Consider the following 19,568-nt stretch of genomic DNA (forward strand, 5'->3'; position numbering starts at 1 on the left):
CTGCATCCTGAGCAGGTGGTGGATAACCCAGAGGACAGAGAACAGGAGAGGTAAGAGTACAGGACAAGAGCAAAAACGAAGGCGATGCCAGGTATCGTGACATAGGAAAGAACACATCAAGATGGTCCCCATCACCACTGCTGCCTCTAGAGGAGACTGTGATTCCCGTGACCTCTTAATGTGGTTTCATCATTCAATGGCTGAACTTTTAGGAACCCTTTTCTCTGTGAAATTCACGTTTTCCCCAGAATCATTGGCTTCTAGAAAGAATAATTCCAAATCCTTTGCCAGTAACTTTGAAAAAGCCAATAAACTGTCATTATTTTTAATATTTAGATTCAAGGTTGCCAAGTGGAAAGAGATTCAAGTTGGAGATGTCATTCGTCTGAAAAAAAATGATTTTATTCCGGTAAGCGAATAAGCCCTGCATCCCTCATCTCTGATCCTCCCAGCTGCTCTGGTGCTCAGCTTCGCCTTGGGGATCTCTGTGTTATCGGTGTGTTTTGTTTTGAACAGGCTGACGTCCTCCTGCTGTCCAGCTCTGAGCCCAACAGCCTCTGCTACGTCGAAACAGCTGAACTGGACGGGTAAGCGGGTCTTCGCCAGGCCTGTTTTAAGACTGACCTTTGAGGGCACATTCATTCCGTTGAAAATTGCATCATGAAAAGGAGCCCTGAGATCTGGCCCCGCCTCCAGCTCTTGCTGGCTGTCCAACAGTGTCCCTAGCGGACCAATGTCTCTTTTTTCCAATTCCATCTGTAAAGGGGGGCTCTCAAACCTGCCCTCCCCCCCCAACTTTGAGGGAAGGTAAAAGGGTCAATGCCTGAGCCCTTTGTAAGGCAGCTGAGCGGTGTCCAGACACATACGAATGACTATCAATATAAGCTATTTCAAAAAAAAACCAGATTTTTAAAGTACTTGTCAATAGGCAATTTTGGATTTTCCCTTTGTTGGCTCTGGTCACAACACTACCACTTAGAAGAATGTTCTGCTTTTGACCCGTTTTGAATGCATTTATTGAGTGCCTGCTATGTTGCGTTAGCATTATGTATTAGCTCATTTAATCTTTGCGGGGAGCTGAAATCATCTCAGGCAAACTAGGTCTGTCTTTGCGCTATGAATTAGTCAGTTGCTCAGTCTTACCTATAAAACAGCCATTATTCCCATGAGTGAGAGCCTCTAAAGCTTTCCAAAGGTAGCAAATCCCAACATGCCCTGTCAGAACAAACTGAACAGGAAGGTGGAGGGCCACAGGTCAGCATCTGAATATAGGGGAACCCCAGAGTCAGTATTCGTGGAGCCCACAAAAGGACATCCGGCCTGTAAAGGCGGTATTGCCATCCAGCGCCCAAATGCCCAGCCCGACTCTTCTTTTTCCAGAACATGCGCCTTCCTTGCTCTGTGGGTGGGAAATGCCACGTACTGGGGGGTAAGGTTCCCACCTCCTTTCCTAGGTAGAATTATCTTTCAAAGATACGGGATCTGGAAAATAGTAGGTTGACAGAGTCCAAACACTTTCTGTAGCAAATATGTCTTGTAGAATCATCTTAGTGCGATTAAATATTAGAAGCTAAGTTTTTAAAAAAAACTTTTTTTTTTTTTAATAAAGATTTTACTTATTTATTTGACAGAGAGAGAGACAGCAAGAGAGGGAACACAAGCAGGGGGAGTGGGAGAGGGAGAAGCAGGCTTCCCGCGGAGCAGGGAGCCCCATGCGGGACTCGATCCCAGGACTCTGGGATCATGACCTGAGCCGAAGGCAGATGCTTAACGGCTGAGCCACCCAGGCGCCCCTATTTGTTTCTTTTAGAGAGAGCACAAGCCAGGGGAGGGGGAAGGGTCAGAGGAGAGAGAGAATCTCAAGCAGACTCTGCGCTGAACACGGAGCCCAATGCATGTCTCGATCCCATGACCCTGAGATCGTCAAGAGTCCGATGCTCAGCCGACTGAACCATCCAGACAGCCCTCGGAGCTAAGTTTTTAAATAGCAGTTTGATAGTCTAGGCTGGTGGCGAAAGCTAAATTAGTAAGAAGGAGGACAGGAAGCTTGTAGATGCCTCTGTCCCAACCATATTGGCCCACTTAAAACAAACAGCGAAGGGGACCAACATTTCCCAAGTCAGAAGTTTTTCTATAGTTCAGGAAATAACCTCACTAAACCCAAAGTTCCAAGGCAAACCGAGTTTGAAAATCACAAAAGCTAATGATCTAGCCTTTGCTTCCAGGTATACCTAATGTTACCTCGTACAGTTTTTCTTATATTCCTTTTCGAGCTCCAAATTTTATTCATTTAATTTTCTTTTTCTCCCTTTAGAGAAACCAATCTAAAGTTCAAAATGGCACTTGAAATCACACACCAGTATCTCCAAAGAGAAAATTCACTGACAACATTTGATGGTTTGTGCAAATATGTCTTACTTTGTTTTAAATTTGTTGCTCAACTCAGTCCCAATTAATTAAAACCAGAAAATCTTTCGTATGTGAGTACTTATGTGAGTCATATTTTTCTAAAGGTTTTATTGAATGTGAAGAACCCAATAATCGGCTAGATAAGTTTGCAGGAACACTGTTTTGGAGAAACACAAGGTTTCCTCTGGATGCAGATAAAATTTTGTTACGTGGCTGTGTAATTAGGAACACGGATTTCTGCCATGGATTGGTCATTTTTGCAGGTAATTTCAGAATTTCTTGGGAAATTGTTCTGATATGTGCTTTTAAGATTTAAAGGAAGGGATTGCTCTTCTGTTCATTCTCCATCGAAACCAAAGGAAAAGTAATTTTATTGACATGACCGTGAATTGATTTTCCCAACTATTGATCGTATTGAATTTTCCACTTTTAGGTGCTGACACTAAAATAATGAAGAATAGTGGGAAAACCAGATTTAAAAGAACTAAAATTGATTACTTGATGAACTACATGGTTTATACGGTACTTATTTTCTATTTCAGTAGATAAGAGGCTAGACTGCTGTCTTTTGCTGTAATGTTGTTGTATGCTTTTCTTGTGCAGAGAAATCTTACCTCTGCAAGCCAAGTAGAAGAACACGTGCGGTGTCCCAAGGCTGGATGGGAGAGAGAGGACTCTCTTACTTTTTCTCAGAAATGCCATACCTCTAATAGGAGAATCCTTTTGAGAATGGAAATTCCAGTTGTAGGGGCCTCTGAGTGCTTGAGTATTTTGTTAACTAGAGTGACCAGTTGGAAAACCAGGGATCCCAAGATAAGTTCATGGGACTGGGCTCCTAGAGTCAATGTAGGGTTGATTTTACTGCTGTTAGTTTCCCCAAGAGGTAGTTCTCTTAAAAGCAAACTTTTCCCCCTGACATATGCTGTATAAGTCTACATAAAAGGCAAGGCTAAATAAAAGGTGTGTTGAGGGGTCCACGAGACCACCCCCAGGTTTGGTGATTCACTAGGAGGACTCATAGAATAGAGCATCTAGTTGTCCTCATAGCTATGACTTACTGTAAGTTATTACAAAGCAAGATCAGCAAAGGCAAAAGGCCCATGAGGCAGAGTCTGGAGGGAGCCAGGTGCCAGTTTCCAAGAGTCCTCTCCCAGGAGGGTCACACGGCAAGACACACTTAATTCCCTGAGCAACAATTTGTGACAGCCCATGTGAAATGTTGTCCATACCAGGGAAGCTCATTGGAGACTCTGTGCCTGGGCTTTTATTGGGATCTGGTCACATAGGCACCATCTGCCAGGCACGTACTAAAATTCCAGATTCCCTGAAGGAATGCAGGTGGTTGGCATAAGCCATATTGTTTTACACAAACAGGCACAAAGAGCCATTCTTATCAGGGAATAAGGAATAAGGAAACCCTTCCAAAATCTAAGTTCCCAGATGCCAGCCAAAGTCCAACCTTCCAAGCAAGTCGTTTGAGGATAGCATCTCAGGCCTGGCCCCAAATATTAGGCAGTCCTCTGATTTCCCAATGAGAATTCGTTTTTGCCCAAGTATTTAGTTTAATTTGAATACATAAACTTTTAGGGACTTCTAAAACTTACAGTACTTTACATATACATATTTAAAGTCATATAAAAGTAATATACTAATTTAAGAAACAATTCGTTTTTCTCTGATACCACATTTCATGAAAACTTTGAACTTTTCAAGTGCGTCTTCCATGTCATTGTCCTGGTTACGGCCAAAGTATTCACAATGAGTTCTTTGTGCCGTAGTGGTTTTGAGATATAGCACTTTTGGAATCTGTGTCCAGAAATTTAAATATGTCCTTGGAAATTGTATTCCTACCCATAAATATCCAAATACTATGAGGACAGTGGACTTTTCATCCCCTAAGTGTATCCTCATAATTTTCCTAACAGGATATACTTACTGTGCCGCTTTTTAAGTGATCTTAAACTTGAAGTGATAATTAAATCTTCAGGAATAATTACCCAAATCTGGGTAAAATTCCCTTACCTTCTCTTTTAAAACTTATTTCCAAAAAAAAATAAAAAATAAAAAAAAATAAAACTTATTTCCATCATATATTTTCTGTAAGCATCCCAAGTCAGCATTGTTTGATATTATTTCATGCTGAGATACCTTCCCCAAACAGTCCAATATTATTCAAACTAAAAGCCATGGATCGAATGCCCTGTAATATGAGGATGTTTAAAGATTTGAATGTAAGACACCACTTTCTCTTTCAAACTATAGCTTTGGGGACAAAACTGTACCTAGATGTGTTATGTAGGATAGATCAGTCAATGATAGAACTCAAATAGGCTTTCAAAGCATCCTGATGGTGCCGTTTTTTCTTTAAGTGTGTTGTTTTTACAGACTACTAAATTATCATTAACATGCAAAGTATTGAGTAAGGTTAGTTAGCATCTATGACATTCTGGGAGTTGGCAATCTGTCTTCCAAATACACTTAAATGTTTCATGTCTTCTAGATCTTTGTTGTTCTCATCCTGGTTTCTGCGGGTCTTGCCATTGGCCATGCTTACTGGGAAGCTCAAGTTGGCAATTATTCTTGGTACCTCTATGATGGAGAAGACTATACACCCTCCTACCGTGGATTCCTAAATTTCTGGGGCTACATCATTATTCTAAATACCATGGTGCCCATCTCTCTCTATGTCAGGTAAGGCTCTCCTCTCCTCTCTTTGGCCTTCTGCTTTAAGGGAAGTATGTCGTACATTTTCCCCACTTTGCACCTTCATTTCTATCAGTAATTGTTGGCCTTTGAGGCTATAAGGAACAAGTAAGAAAATAACGTTCGTCTCAGGATTGGGGGTAATGGAAGGAAAGGAAATGAACACTGGAGTGTCTGCTCTGCGCCCTGCACAGCGCCTTGTATCTTGACCACTTTGCCGATGAGACCCCCAGAGTTCAGAAGTCACTCACTGGGTAAGATTCCTTCTCAGGGGACTTCAGAGCCCAGGCTTCAGAAGGGGCCTTGGGACAAGGTGGAGATGTCCAATGTCATGGGAAAACTTAGTTGTTTTCCTTTTCAGGAGCCTTCCTTTTTTTTTTAATTTTTTTAATTTTTTTATTTTTAAAGATTTTATTTATTTATTTGAGAGAGAGAATGAGATAGAGCATGAGAGGGGGGAGGGTCAGAGGGAGAAGCAGACTCCCTGCCGAGCAGGGAGCCCGATGCGGGACTCGATCCTGGGACTCCAGGATCATGACCTGAGCCGAAGGCAGCTGCTCAACCAACTGAGCCACCCAGGCGCCCTCAGGAGCCTTCCTAATCTCTTAGCTGGGTCTTCCTTATTACCACCTGGCACGTCCGTTGCTTGTAAAATGCTTGCTGGCCACTGCTTTCCAATGGGAATGCCCCTCTCCTCGCCCTCTGTCAGCCTCTCAGAATGTTCTGTTTCTCATCTCAGTCTCAACCACAATAGAGGAGGCAGGGTCCTGTCTCTGACAAGTGGTGATGCCTTGCTTGGTGAGATTTCTTCCTCGTTCACTTCTTTCCTTCTTTAACATCAGGGTTTGCTTCATTTATCAGTTGGATTTTAGACCACTGGAAGGGGAGCTGTGTCTTGGAACATCCTCAGCAGCCAGAGTCTCCTCTAAGTGCCAATTAAGTAACAGCCCAGAGATATACAAGATCACATATACTTCTCTAATTAGAAGTACTTGTTTTATTTTAATTTTATTATATGTGCATTTGTTTTCTTTGTAATCTTATTATATGTAGTTATTGCTGTTCCTTTACCATGAAGGAGAGCCTTGGGGAGCCATGTGTTTGCAGTCACTTAAAAAAACAAAAAAACAAAAAAAAAACTGAGATGAGTTTTACCTTTGTCGAGGGAGCTATTAAACAGATTATTTTGTTTAAAACTGTATGTTATAAAATAAACTGTGTGTGTCAGTTTTGGTTTTAAAAAGTCATGTCATGTGATTAATGTGATTTCCTTATTTCTCTTGAACATGGAAGGTCCTTCTAGAGCGTAAGTCGGATCAGGTCATTCTGCTTTGTTTTCTACCCTACGGTAGCTTTCCATTTCCTTCAGGATAAATTCATTATTGAGGCCACCCTATGACCCACAAGGCCCGGCGTGGTCTGGTCCCCCCCACGCCATCACCTCCTGTACCGCCTCCCCCTCCTTAGGCTTCCTCAACTCCAGCCCCCTGGCTGCTCCTCAGTGTGGTGCCAGTACCTGCCACAGAGCCTTTGCACCTGCTCTGGTCTTTGCCTGGAATGTTTTTCCCTCTTATCTACATGGTTGCTCTTTCATTTCCTTCAGGCCTCTGCTCGAACATCCCCCTATCACGCTGGCCTTTCCTGACCCACTCTATCTTAAATATCACTTCCGTTCCCTGTTGGTCTTCATCTTCCCTGCTTTGATGTTCTGCAGGGATTTTGTCTGTTTTGTTTGCTGATGCGGCCTCCTATGTCTGTACATAGTAGGCACTCAGGAAATATTTATAGGGTGAGGGAAAGAGTTCTTTTTCCCTCTCTTTAATTTATTATAAAGACATCTTTTGCCCACTCAACATTGGCTGAATATTTAAACAGCTTCCTTATAACTGAGATATATTTAACCCCTAGAGTTTTAAAATTAAGATGATTCTTTTAGAATATCTTATTTGGGACATTCTTTAACTTCATAAGAATTTAGGGGGAAAAACTATGCTTTTTAACAGTGTAGGAGTTACTTACCAAAAGCGCTAGGGCCTACTTGTGAGCACACAGGGTCTGTAACCTGGTGGACCCTCACCTCCAATTAGGGGCAAAGGTGAGCGCAGCCTTTCCAGTTGTCCCCGGGTGCCACGGGAATGAGAGAAAAGAGAGTAGGGATTGCACATCGTCACCATGTCACCGGTCCCACAGGGCCATGGGCTGAGGGTCAGACATGCTCAGGAGTGAGTGAGAAATCACACTGAACAAGGCTGGAGAAAGATGTGTCTGGTCAGGAGAACCCAGAGGCTGGGCACATAGACCCCACGTGGCTTGTCTTTCTGCGGATGAGCAGCTCGTTCCTGGGCACGCAGGTGAAGATAAAGCCCGCTCCCTGCCTCTCGGATCTGAGAGCGCCCCCCAAAGTAACCTTTCGTCTTGTCCTCCTAGTGTGGAAGTGATCCGTCTTGGACAGAGTTACTTCATCAACTGGGACCTGCAGATGTACTATCCTGAGAAGGACACGCCCGCAAAGGCGAGAACCACCACGCTGAACGAGCAGCTCGGCCAGATCCATTATGTGTTCTCGGATAAGACAGGGACGCTCACACAAAATATCATGACCTTTAAGAAGTGCTGCATCAATGGGCAAATATATGGTGAGTGGAAGCCAGTTCTCGGTCCCCAGGCCTCTGTGACCAGGGCCTGCCTTCCCAGAACCGCTGGTGCCATCCCCGAGCCCAGCCCTGGTGGCCATTCTGGGCTGGGTTCGGAGGGGGCTTCGCTGGTGGCACCGGGAACACACACGGGAGAGAGGCCAGCGGTCAGAAACAGGCACACATCCCTCAAAAAATGAAATAGGAAGTTACCGTGTGATCCAACAGTGCCACTTCTTGGTGTAAACCCAAAAGAACCAAAAGCAGGGACTGGGAGAGAGATGTGCACAAATATGGTCATATCAGCGTTATTCACAATAGCTAAAGTGTGGAAGCAACCCAAGTGTCCATCAGTGGATGAGCGCAAAAAATGTGGTCTCCACATACGCCGGAGTATTAGTCCTGAAAAGGAAGCCGTTCTGACACACGCCATCCCGTGGATGAGCCTGGAGGACACTAGGCTCAGTGAAATAAAGCCGTCATGGAAGGACACATACAGTATGAATCCATGTATATGAGGCCCTAGAGCAGTCAAATTTACACAGACAGGGAGTGGAAGGGGTGGTTGCCGGGGGCTGGGGGGAGGGGAGGATGGGCACTTATTGTTTAATCAGTACTGAGTTTCAGCTTTACCAGATGAACGAGCTCTGGAGCGGGTGGGGGTGATGCTGCACAGCAGCTGGACTGTAGTTAATGTCACCGAACTGTACACCTTAAAAATACTTAAGGTGGGAGGCGCCTGCGTGGCTCAGTTGGGTCAGGTCATGATCCTGGGACCCTGGGATCGAGCCCCGTATCGGGCTCCCTGCTCGGCGGGGAGCCTGCTTCTCTCTCTGCCTGCCGCTTCCCCCCGCTTGTCCCCTCTCTCTCTCTGTCAAATAAATAAATAAAATGTTTTTAAAAAACGGTTAGGGCGCCTGGGTGGCTCAGTTGGTTAAGCGACTGCTTTCGGCTCAGGTCATGATCCTGGAGTCCCTGGATCGAGTCCCGCATCGGGCTCCCTGCTCGGCAGGGAGTCTGCTTCGTCCTCTGACCCTATCCCCTCTCATGTGCTCTCTCTCTCTCAAATAAATAAATAAAATCTTTAAAAAAAAAAAAAAACGGTTAAAGGGGTGAATTTTATATGTATTTCCCCATAATTATTTTGAAAAAGTTGATTTCCATTCTAATGTTCTGAAATATGCTGTATATTTATAAAAAATGTTAAGGCTAATACTGTATTCAATCAGAATGCTCTAACTTTTAAATAAAGACAATACAATTTTAAATTTCTTTTTAGAGAGATTTTATTTATTTATTTGAGAGAGCGAGAGAGCGCACAAGCGGGGGAAGGAGCAGAGGGAGAGGCATAAGTAGACTCCATTGTGAGCACAGAGCTCGATGTGGAGCTCAGTCCCACCACCCCAAGATCACGACTCAGCCAAAATCAAGAGTTGGACGTGGGGCTCCTGGGTGGCTCAGTCGGTTAAGCGGGTGACTCTTGGTTTCAGTTCAGGTCATGATCTCAGGAGGGATCAAGCCCCTTGTCGGGCTCTGTGCTCAGCAGGGAGTTTGCTTGAGGACTCTCACTCCCTCCCGCCCTCCCTCCTTCCCTCTCCCTCTGCCACCCCACTGTGTGCTCGCTCTCTCTTTCTCTCAAATAAATAAATCTAAAAAAAAAAAAGAAGAAGAGTTAGATGCTTATCTGACTGAGCTAACCAGGCACCCACTTCACACAATTTTTTAAAAGAGCCTTAAGAACGCTGTGTGCTTTTTCCTTGTAGAAAACTACTATACCGTGAATATGTTTTCGCATAAGGAGCATCTCTGACATGGGGGACCGTGAGGAAGGTGGTAGGATACGGGGGGTTAAGGAAGTGGTCCTCATGTGCATGGGGGCAGTCCCTTTAGAGCTGGGGGGTAAGTAAAGCACTTCAAGGGACAGGAGTCTGGCCCCAGAGGAGGATGCAGTGTAGAAGGCCAGAGGCACCAGGGTTTGAACCTGTAGAGTGGAGGTTAGCAAACTTCTGTAAAGAGCCAGGTAGAAAGCATTTGAGCCTTTGCAGGCCATATATTGTTTGCATCAGATTTTCTTCTTTGTTAGGTATTATTTTGTTTTCACAACTCTTGAAAAATGTGAAAATCGTTCTAACTTTGAGGGCTGTCCAGAAACAAGCTGAGACCCACAGAACCGAAGCAAGGTGGGGAGGGACCTCTGCACACCGATGGAGACTCAATTTCTTTTGTCCTGTTTCTTTCTCAGGAGACCATCGGGATGCTTCTCAAAACAGTCATAGCAAGATAGAGGTGAGTCCTTTCATTTAAGGAAGGGTTTGGGGGTGTATATTAGTTGCCCACGACGATGGCTGTAACAAGGTACCCCCAAATGGGTGGCTTAAAACAACAGAAATACATTCTCTCACAGCTCTGGAGGCCAGACGTCTGAAATCAAGCTTCCAGCAAGGCCACAATCCCTCTGAGGTTCTAGGGAAGAACCCTTCCTTGCCTCCTCCTAGCTTCTGGTGGTGGCATGCAATCCTTGCCGTTCCTTGGCTCACAGACCCAGCACTTACATGTCTGCTTCCATAGTCCCATGGCTCACTCTCTGGGTATCTGTGTGTCTGCGTCCAGATTTCCCTCCTCCTATAAAGACACCAGTCATTGGATTAGTGCCCAGCCTCATCCAGTAGGACCTCGTCTTAACTCGATTACATCTGCAAAGACCTTCTTTCCAAATAAGGTCATCCTCACAGCTGCCAGGGGTTAGGACTTCCACATATCTTTTTGGGGGACACCATTCAACCCACCACAGGATGTCTTTTTGTTTTAAGACAGGTGTGAGCCCACTTGACACTTAAAAGTGTGTTAAGATCCCAAGATGACTTTTCCATAAAGACTTGGCTTCAGAGACAAGCTCCTGTCCTTTGTGAAGCCCACGTGGGCGTTTTCAAAATCACGTGTTTGTTTGCTCTCTCCACTTCTTTCAGCAAGTCGATTTTAGCTGGAATATGTTTGCTGATGGGAAGCTTGCGTTTTATGACCACTATCTCATTGAGCAAATCCAGTCAGGGAAGGAGTCCGAAGTTCGACAGTTTTTCTTCCTGCTGGCGGTTTGCCACACGGTCATGGTGGATCGCATTGATGGTGAGTATTTCTCTGGCATCTCGGACGCCAGGGAGCAGTGTTTTCGTTTACAGGTAGCTCCCGCTGGGAACTCAAGTGCATGTAAAGTAGTAGGCCTGACAAGTCTGTCTCTTACTCAAGCAGTGAACATTTGTGAGCCCTACCCTGATGGTATATGAGGTGGCAAAGCACGAAACCAGCTCTCAGTTTCTGAAGATGTCCAACTCCTCCACAGTTACGGCTCCAAATGTGTTTATCACTTTGCAAGTGAAATCTTATCGTTAAGAGAAATGATTGACTCTAGCATGATACTAGAAGAATCACAATCTTCCCACCCTGTTATTACTTGACATTTACTGAGAGTGAAGAGTCAAGCCTTATCTGGATCATAAGGGGACTTTGAACTTGAACAATCTTTACTACAAAATAATTTCAGAATTTATTTTCAAGATTCAGATGTGTTTGGGGTTTGAAATAATACCCACCAGAGCCTGGGCTCACTTAAGGTGCCTTTTTCTTTGGAAGGAGCATAATTAACGTATATTTGCATGGGAGCCAGCAAAGCTGACTTGTAGGTTCCTTTGTAGAATTCTTTTTTCTTTCTTTCTTTTTTTTTAAGATTTTATTTATTTGAGAGTGAGCAGAGAGAGAGAGCACACGAGCGGGGGTAGGAGCAGAGGGAGAAGCAGACTCCCCACTGAGCAGGGAGCCCCATGCGGGGCTCGATCCCAGGACCCTGGGATCATGACCTGAGCCGAAGGCAGATGCTTAACAACTGAGCCACCCAGGCACCTCCCCTTTGCAGAATTCTTTTTTTTTTTTTTAAATTTTATTTTATTATGTTAGTCACCATACATTACATCATTTTTGATGTAGTGTTCCATGATTCATTGTTTGCGTATAACACCCAGTGCTCCATGCAATACGTGCCCTCTTTAATACCCATCACCAGGCTAACCCATTCCCCCAACCCCCTCCCCTCTAAGACCCTCAGTTGGTTTCTCAGAGTCCATAGTTTCTCATGGTTTGTCTACCCCTCTGATTTCCCCACCTTCATTTTTCCCTTCCTGCTATCTTCTTTTTTTTAACATATAATGTATTATTTGTTTCAGAGGTACAGGTCTGTGATTCATCAGTCTTACACGATTCACAGTGCTCACCATAGTACATACCCTCCCCAATGTCCATCACCCAGCCCCCCATCCCTCCCGCCCCCCACCACTCCAGCAACCCTCAGTTCATTTCCTGAGATTAAAAATTCCTCGTATCAGTGAGGTCATATGATACATGTCTTTCTCTGATTGACTTACTTCACTTAGCATAATACCCTCTAGTTCTATCCACGTCATTGCAAATGGCAAGATTTCGGTGTGTTTTTTTTTTTTTAATGGCTGCATAATATTCCATTGTGTGTGTGTGTGTGTGTGTGTATACACCACATCTTCTTTATCCATTCATCCATTGATGGACATTTAGGCTCTTTCCATAGTTTGGCTATTGTGGATGTTGCTGCTATAAACATTGGGGTGCATGTACCCCTTCGGATCACTACATTTGTATTTTTGGGATAAATACCCAGTAGCCCTTTGCAGAATTCTTAAATGCAGTGGTGCCAACTTTGTTGTAGCAACTTGGTCCCATGTCTGTGAAAGCCAGCCAGCCATTTTTTCACATATGGACATTACAGTAAGTTATAGAAATACACCTGTGCGTTATAGAAAGAGCAAAAGGAACCCTTTTGGCATTTCTGCAATGAAGCACGGTCTGCCTGTCCAGCCTCCACTCAAATTAGTTCAGCATAGGAAGGAGCCTTTCTGTTTTCTGACCTTGCGACATCACGCGTGGCAAGTATGAACTTTCCGGGGGAGGAATATGCAGAAAAACTGAATGTGGACAAGCTCTATGTGCTATCTTTCAGCAGATTTCAAAGAAACTCATTCCAAGGATGGCTATAATGGTGCAGTAAAGAAAGACAATGACAGAATTCAAATTGGGACAGGTACATGGAAGGCTATTAACAGGCAAAGTGGGGCAAGACAGAGACACACCAGGTCATGAATAACCAACATAGAGGTCCAAGTCTGTTTCTAGCTGAGCATATTTTACTCACACAGTAAGCATCCACTATGATATATTTTTTTAAAATGTTTTATTTATTTATTCATGAGAGGCAGAGGCAGAGGCAGAGGCAGAGGGAGAAGCAGGCTCCCCACCTAGCAGGGAGCCTGATGCGGGACTCGATCCCAGAACCCTGGGATCATGACCTGAGCCGAAGGCAGACGCTTAACCATCTGAGCCACCCAGGCGCCCATATTTCTTTTTTTTTTAAAGATTTTATTTATTTGAGAGAGAGAGAGAGAGTATGAGAGGGGGGAGGGTTAGAGAGAGAAGCAGACACCCTGCTGAGCTGGGAGCCCGATGCAGGACTCGATCCCGGGACTCCAGGATCATGACCTGAGCCGAAGGCAGTTGCTTAACCAACTGAGCCACCCAGGCGCCCCACTATGCTCTTTCTAAGCAACTTGGTTCTCTTAGGTCTTGACTCATTAGTAAAATTATTCTCCCCCCACCCCTTTTTTTAATAGTGTGTGGTGGTATTTTGAGAACTAAACAGCCGACTTAGGCAAACATACTTCAATCTTACGGCCTGTACTTTCTTTTCTCCTCCCTGGGATATTATGGGAAGGGCCCTATTTTGCTAGAGATGGGCTGGCCCCGTTTGGGTTCCTGCCACAGCACATGGTACAGACCTGGGTGTTCTGTCCGAGCACCAGTGTGCTCGGTGTTGCAGGCAGAAGGTTGGAGTTCAAGGTCCCTTCCAGCCTAACGTCGTGCAGCTCTTTGTCCCACTGTCCACTGAGGCAAAGAGTTGTACATCCCAAGGAAACTTCTTTCACACAGTGTGTGATGGGCAATTGCTATAGCCCCTGCGAATGAAGAACAGCTGGGTTTCTAGGCACAGGAGGTTAAAAGAAATTGGTTTGGGTTTGATACATGAAGTATGTTTTATTACATGCGACATCAACAGGAGAGGGGAGGCAATCCTTTCGTGCCCATTGCCGTATCCATCAGACTAGCTCAGCAGGCAATTTGTGTGACCTGAGTGTGGAGTCCCTGTGCGCACCTGGGGACAGAGCGTGGAGAGCTGGCTCTCATTTTCTATTGCTCCGAATTGAGTGACCGCAACTCCGTAGCTGGAAACACCCATTCATTAGCCCCTAGTTCTGTAGGTCAGAAGTCTGGGCATGGCATGACAGGGTTCTCTGCTCCAGATCTCCCTAAAATCGAGGTCAGGCCATGTGCTCATCTGGAGCTCCGAGTCCTCCTCCAGGCTCATGTGGGAGTGCAGGACTCTGTTCTCTGTAGTCAAAGGACTGCGGTCTTCATTCCCTGCTCCTGCAGGGGAATGGGGGTGGGGGGGATGGCCCCACATGGCCCCTAACATCTTCAAAGCCAGCAAACAAGAATCTCCTTTCCATGGAACCCCTTATATGCTTCGAATCTCTCTCCCCAGGAAAAGCCCTGCCCCTTTTAAGGACTGACCTAATTAGGTTGGGAACACTCAGATAATCTCCCTATCTTGAGGGCACCTGATTTGGACCTTAATTACACCTGCAAAATCCCTTCCCAGCAGTACCTAGATTAGCATTTGAATAACTGGGAGGAGGTGTGTGTATACATGGGGTGGGGGGGAGGGCAGGAACCTTGGGGCCACCTTTGATTCCTGCCTCCCGCAGAGGCTGTGTGAGAGCGGAGTGTAGAAGGCTTGGAGGCCCTTTCTTCACCTGCAGGTCTTGAAGTCAGGATGTGCTGTGGTTAGAGGCTGCGATTTAGGAGGCTGGAGCAGGGGGACACAGAGGCCGCAGGAGGCTGAGGGCCTGGATTAGGGTGGGGTCTGTGGGAAGGATGAGGAAGTCACAAATGGGGGAGACATTCCACAAGTGATTTGCAGGGGGTGAGATTGTTGAGGGGGTCGTCGGAGAGGTCACTTGTTTCAGGGCTGGTGACCCGGAGATGGGGGGCTGGGAGCCACCAGAGGAAGCCATGGCCGGAGGCTCGCCACGGGTGCGATTTGCCGTTCGAGCATCTCTTTTACCCGCACCGGTTTCATGGTCCACAAATTAGTTTCTGAAAGAAAAGAATGTCTCTCTGGTTGCCTCTAAGTGTACGGTAAATAAAGAGTTCTCTTTGGAAATGGTTTCCAAGGATTACTTTTTTGTCCCGGTTTCTTCCTGCAAAACATCAAGTTGGAGTTTGGACCAGCTCCCTCAGTTCCTTCCTGTCTCTATTCATCTGCAATTCTGTGACTCCATTACGAGAACCAAATGGAAGGGGGTGGGGGGTGGTTTGGTAATGATAACAATATCAGTGTTTGTTCCAGATATGATTGTCTTAGTCATGGGAACTTTACCACCTTTTATCATTCCATTGCTTTTTTTCTGTGGGAAATAAGCTTGCCATTAACATGGTGCTGTGTCAGCTACACTCGCCCGAGGGGTTGTGTCTCCACTGCTGGTTGTTCAGCTCTGCTCAAATATTTTGGCCTCTGGAGAGAGAGAGAGAGAGAGAGTGTGTGTGTTTCTAGAATGGATGGATTCAGCGTGTACATTCGTAACTTCTGGTATATGACTTCCTGGATGAACAGAAAACAACCCGAAGTGTCATCTTCAGTCACTAATTGGGAATTGATTGATCAGACTTAGAGTGAGCCATCTGAGCAGGTGTGTGGAGGTGGAACTCTCCCTGTAGCTTATTCGCCCCGGAGCATCCTCTCCTTCCAGGTAGACTGGTCCATCCATGGTCTGCATCCTGCTCAAACCATGGTGAGAAATGAAATGCCTTTTTCCGTGAAAATTCACCTGCCCGTAGAAGTACTTTTCTTTCTGCTTTGAAGCAGAATAACTGAAGTAGAAAAATGGATGGGCGCCTGGGTGGCTCAGTCGGTTAAGCGTCTGCCTTCAGCTCAGGTCATGATTCCAGGGTCCTGGGATCGAGTCCCGCGTCGGCTCCCTGCTCAGCAGGGAGTCTGCTTCTCCCTCTCCCTCTCCCTCTGCCATTCCCCCCTGCTGGTGATCTCTCTCTCTCTCAAATAAAGAAATAAAATCTTAAAAAAAAAAAAGGAAAATCTTTTTCAACTTTTTACTGAAGTACAACATGTGTATGGAGACAAGCATATGGCTCAGTGAGTTTTTTTCACAAACTGAATCCTCCCTTGTCATGAACACCCAGACTTTAAAAAACAGAACATTATGAGTCCCATAGAAGTCCCTTTGTGTTCCCTTCCAGTCAGCACCCCTCCAAGGGGACTGGTCGTAACTTGGAATAGCCTGGGTTAGCTTTGTTGGTCTTGTGGTCTGTATAAATGCAATCACAGGGCATAGACTTGCATGTCTGCCTTCTTTGGCTCGACACGGTGAGATTTATTCCAGTTGTCGAAGTGTGCTTATGAACAGAAGGCGACTTTCCATTAATGAAGCATCAGGCGATGGAACAGATTGATGAATTTTGAGGGTTTTTTTTGGTATGGGACAGAGGGAAGATAAAGGGTACAACCCTTTTAGAAAATAGATGTCACATTTGCCAACAGACTTAAAAATTATCAGTATTCTTTAGCTCCTAGAGCTAAAGATTTTTTTTTTTTTTAAGATTTTATTTATTTATTTGACAGAGAGAGACACAGCGAGAGAGGGAACACAGGCAGGGGGAGTGGGAGAGGGAGAAGCAGGCTTCCTGCTGAACAGGGAGCCCGATGCGGGGCTCGATCCCAGGACCCCGGGATCATGACCTGAGCCGAAGGCAGACGCTTAAAGACTGAGCCACCCAGGCGCCCTTAGCTCAGTATTTTCACTACTAGGAAGCTATCCTTAGAAAATAGTCAGCAAAACCTCTGTACACACACAAAATGGTTATTACGATGTTATTTTTAAGAGCAGAAAAATGTGGAAATAAGCTAAGTGCCTGTAATTGGAAAATGGTGACATGTTTACGTTCATTAAAATAATGTTTAGGAAGAATCTTTAAAGCTGTGTTAACATGCTCAAAATATAAGGTTCAAGTAACCAGGATGTAAATGTATATTCAGTATGAGAGAAACTGTTACCGAAATAGGCATTTTCAAAAGGACTGGAAAGAATTATAACACAGTGTCAATAATGTTGCTTTTCCTCCGGATGGTGGGATTATGGGAATTTTTTCCCTTATTCCTGGCCAGTTTTTTTTTTTTTTTTTACTTCTAGTTTATGTTACTATTTCTAATTAGAAATAAAAACCTTAAAGTTTGAAGAGTGTTAATGTTGGCATACTCCTTAAGAATCAACGATACGTGTTCTTGGCGATGTTTTGGGCTTTGCATCCTTACCCCCACGTGAACCTCAGCAGTGAGCTCTGGGTGGTAAGCTCTGCATCTGGCTTTATAGCTTTTCTGGTTTTCTCTGTTAGGCCAGCTCAACTACCAGGCGGCCTCTCCTGACGAAGGCGCTCTAGTGAACGCTGCCAGGAACTTTGGCTTTGCCTTCCTCGCGAGGACCCAGAACACGATCACCATCAGTGAGTTGGGAACTGAGAGGACCTACGATGTTCTTGCCATTTTGGACTTCAACAGTGACCGGAAGCGAATGTCTATCATTGGTAGGTCTCCTTCGAGAGTCTGTGTCTGTGGAACACTCATTTAGATGCTGCCTTTTGCACATTTAATGATAATTTATTAAATGACCCCAGAATAAAACAGGCAATAAATGAACCACTTAGCTCCTGGGAGATTGCCACGGGCTTATCGAAACATGGTTTTTCCCTTCATTCTGCCTGGTGTCCATCGCGCACAGGGACAACGGCAGTGTATCTGAGTCTTGCCCATGCTGGCATTCTTCTATGATATGAGCTGCCGGGTGCCGAATCGAGGGTGGGGACACGGTGGGTGGTCGAGCCGCACACACGTTGTTATTTTGTGAGGCCCTCCGAGCACTTCTGCCCTTCACTTGGCATCAGGGAAGGGAGAGGCGGCAAGCGAGGGGTTCAGAGAAAAGCAAGGCTGTGCCTATGAAGCAGAAGTGTACCCCCAGTCCAGGCACGGGACAGCAGGCCACCAGGTGGAGAGGGTGACTGCTTCCCAGTGTCGAAAGTTTTAAGTTCATAATGTAAAACAATTTCAGACTTACAGAAAGACTGCAAGAATGGTTTAAAAAACTCTTGTATTCTCGTCCACATCCACCAACTATTAGCATGGGCCCCATAGCCTTCATCATTTTCATCACATACAGGTTCTTGTTTCTTGAACCATTTGAGAGTCAATTGTGGAGCTAATAAGCTGCTTTTCCCTAAATACTGAAGTAGGTACGTCCTATGAATAAGAACATTCACTTATATATAAATAAAATGGCCAGAATCAGGAAGTTTAACATGAAACAATATTTTTATCTAATCTACAGGATGTTTTCAGATTTTACCGGAAGTTTTCTTTCTTTTCCCTTCTTTCCTTCCTTCCTTCCTGGTTTAAGATAAGATCCAAGATTGCATAGGGCATTAGGGTATTATTAACTCTAGTCTCCTTTAATTTAGAAGTTTCTCAATTTTTTTTCTTTCATACATTGACATTTTTGAAAAGCACAGGCCCATTATTTTGTCGAAAGTCTCTCGATTTGGATTTGTGTGATATTCCCTCATGGTTGAATTCAGGTTATGCATTGTTGGCAGGAGGAGTACGCGCATTGACGCTCTGTCCTTCCCAGCATATCACGTCTGCAGGCGCATGATTATTAGTGATGTTCGCTTTGATCACTCAGCAAGTGTCTATGAGATTTCTCCACTGTGAGACTGAATTTTTAACCAGTAAAAATACGTAGATTCAACTGTCTACTGAACACTGGTGTGGCACATTTTACTGAGTGCTTTCTGTGTGCCTTGCACTGATCTAGGCTGATTATCATGCCTGGCATTTACCTTGAAGAATTCAAAATCCAGTTAGCGATGAGGACACATGCTATTATTACTGCACAGATCCAAAAATCTAAGAAAAATGGTCACAGGGAGTCATGTTATGGTCTGAGTATTAAAGGCAGTAAGTGTTACAGGTTTATAGGTAAGAGAGATTCCTATGGCATTGACAAAGAAGGCATCATGGAAGAACCTAGAACACGGCATGGCACACAGTTGGCAATCAGTCAGTATTTGCTGCAAAAATAAGAATATGAAAAACTGAGCTGACTAAACGAATCTTCTCATATTTATTTCACTATTACATTGTGTGTACATAGTGGCTTACTGAGTTTGTTGAGAGTGAAGTTTTTCTAGGTACATTCATGATTTTAAATTGTGAATTATTAGGAGACTAACACTTCAAATTAACTTTATAAATGTGGATTTCTATTACAAAATCACACCTACCTTTATTATTTGCTTTTCCTTCTCTTGCTACTAGTGAGAACCCCAGAAGGCAATATCAGGCTTTATTGTAAAGGTGCTGACACTGTGATTTATGAACGGTTACATCAGATGAATCCTACAAAACAAGAGACACAGGATGCCCTGGATGTAAGTCCCACTCTTACCCTTTATGCCACAGATTGCAAACTTCCTCTCTGATACTATCTTGTAAGCTCAAGTGAGAGTTGTGTGTTAACTGTTGGCCTCTCCCTTGTCTCGGTATAGTTGTGTGGAAAGGGCATGAACGTAGGAATACGGCAGGCTGGTTCTGGTTCTGCCCCTGCTGCTGCCTTCCTAGGACAT

General features: G+C 44.7%; 1 protein-coding gene across 1 annotated transcript in view; it reads left to right on the forward strand.

Moving 5' to 3' along the window:
- Positions 1-19,568, forward strand: part of ATP8B1 (ATPase phospholipid transporting 8B1) — a 121,712-nt gene that overhangs the window by 84,225 nt on the left and 17,919 nt on the right. The window contains exons 7-17 of the mRNA XM_021686141.2: positions 337-409; positions 517-587; positions 2,315-2,397; positions 2,514-2,672; positions 2,843-2,931; positions 4,910-5,100; positions 7,540-7,748; positions 9,988-10,031; positions 10,712-10,868; positions 17,286-17,474; positions 19,261-19,373. Coding sequence (XP_021541816.1) covers positions 337-409; positions 517-587; positions 2,315-2,397; positions 2,514-2,672; positions 2,843-2,931; positions 4,910-5,100; positions 7,540-7,748; positions 9,988-10,031; positions 10,712-10,868; positions 17,286-17,474; positions 19,261-19,373 — 1,378 coding nt within the window. The remainder of the gene's footprint in view (positions 1-336; positions 410-516; positions 588-2,314; positions 2,398-2,513; positions 2,673-2,842; positions 2,932-4,909; positions 5,101-7,539; positions 7,749-9,987; positions 10,032-10,711; positions 10,869-17,285; positions 17,475-19,260; positions 19,374-19,568) is intronic.

Source organism: Neomonachus schauinslandi, chromosome 14 (assembly GCF_002201575.2).
Source record: "Neomonachus schauinslandi chromosome 14, ASM220157v2, whole genome shotgun sequence".
In the NCBI taxonomy this organism is placed as follows: Eukaryota; Metazoa; Chordata; class Mammalia; order Carnivora; family Phocidae; genus Neomonachus; species Neomonachus schauinslandi.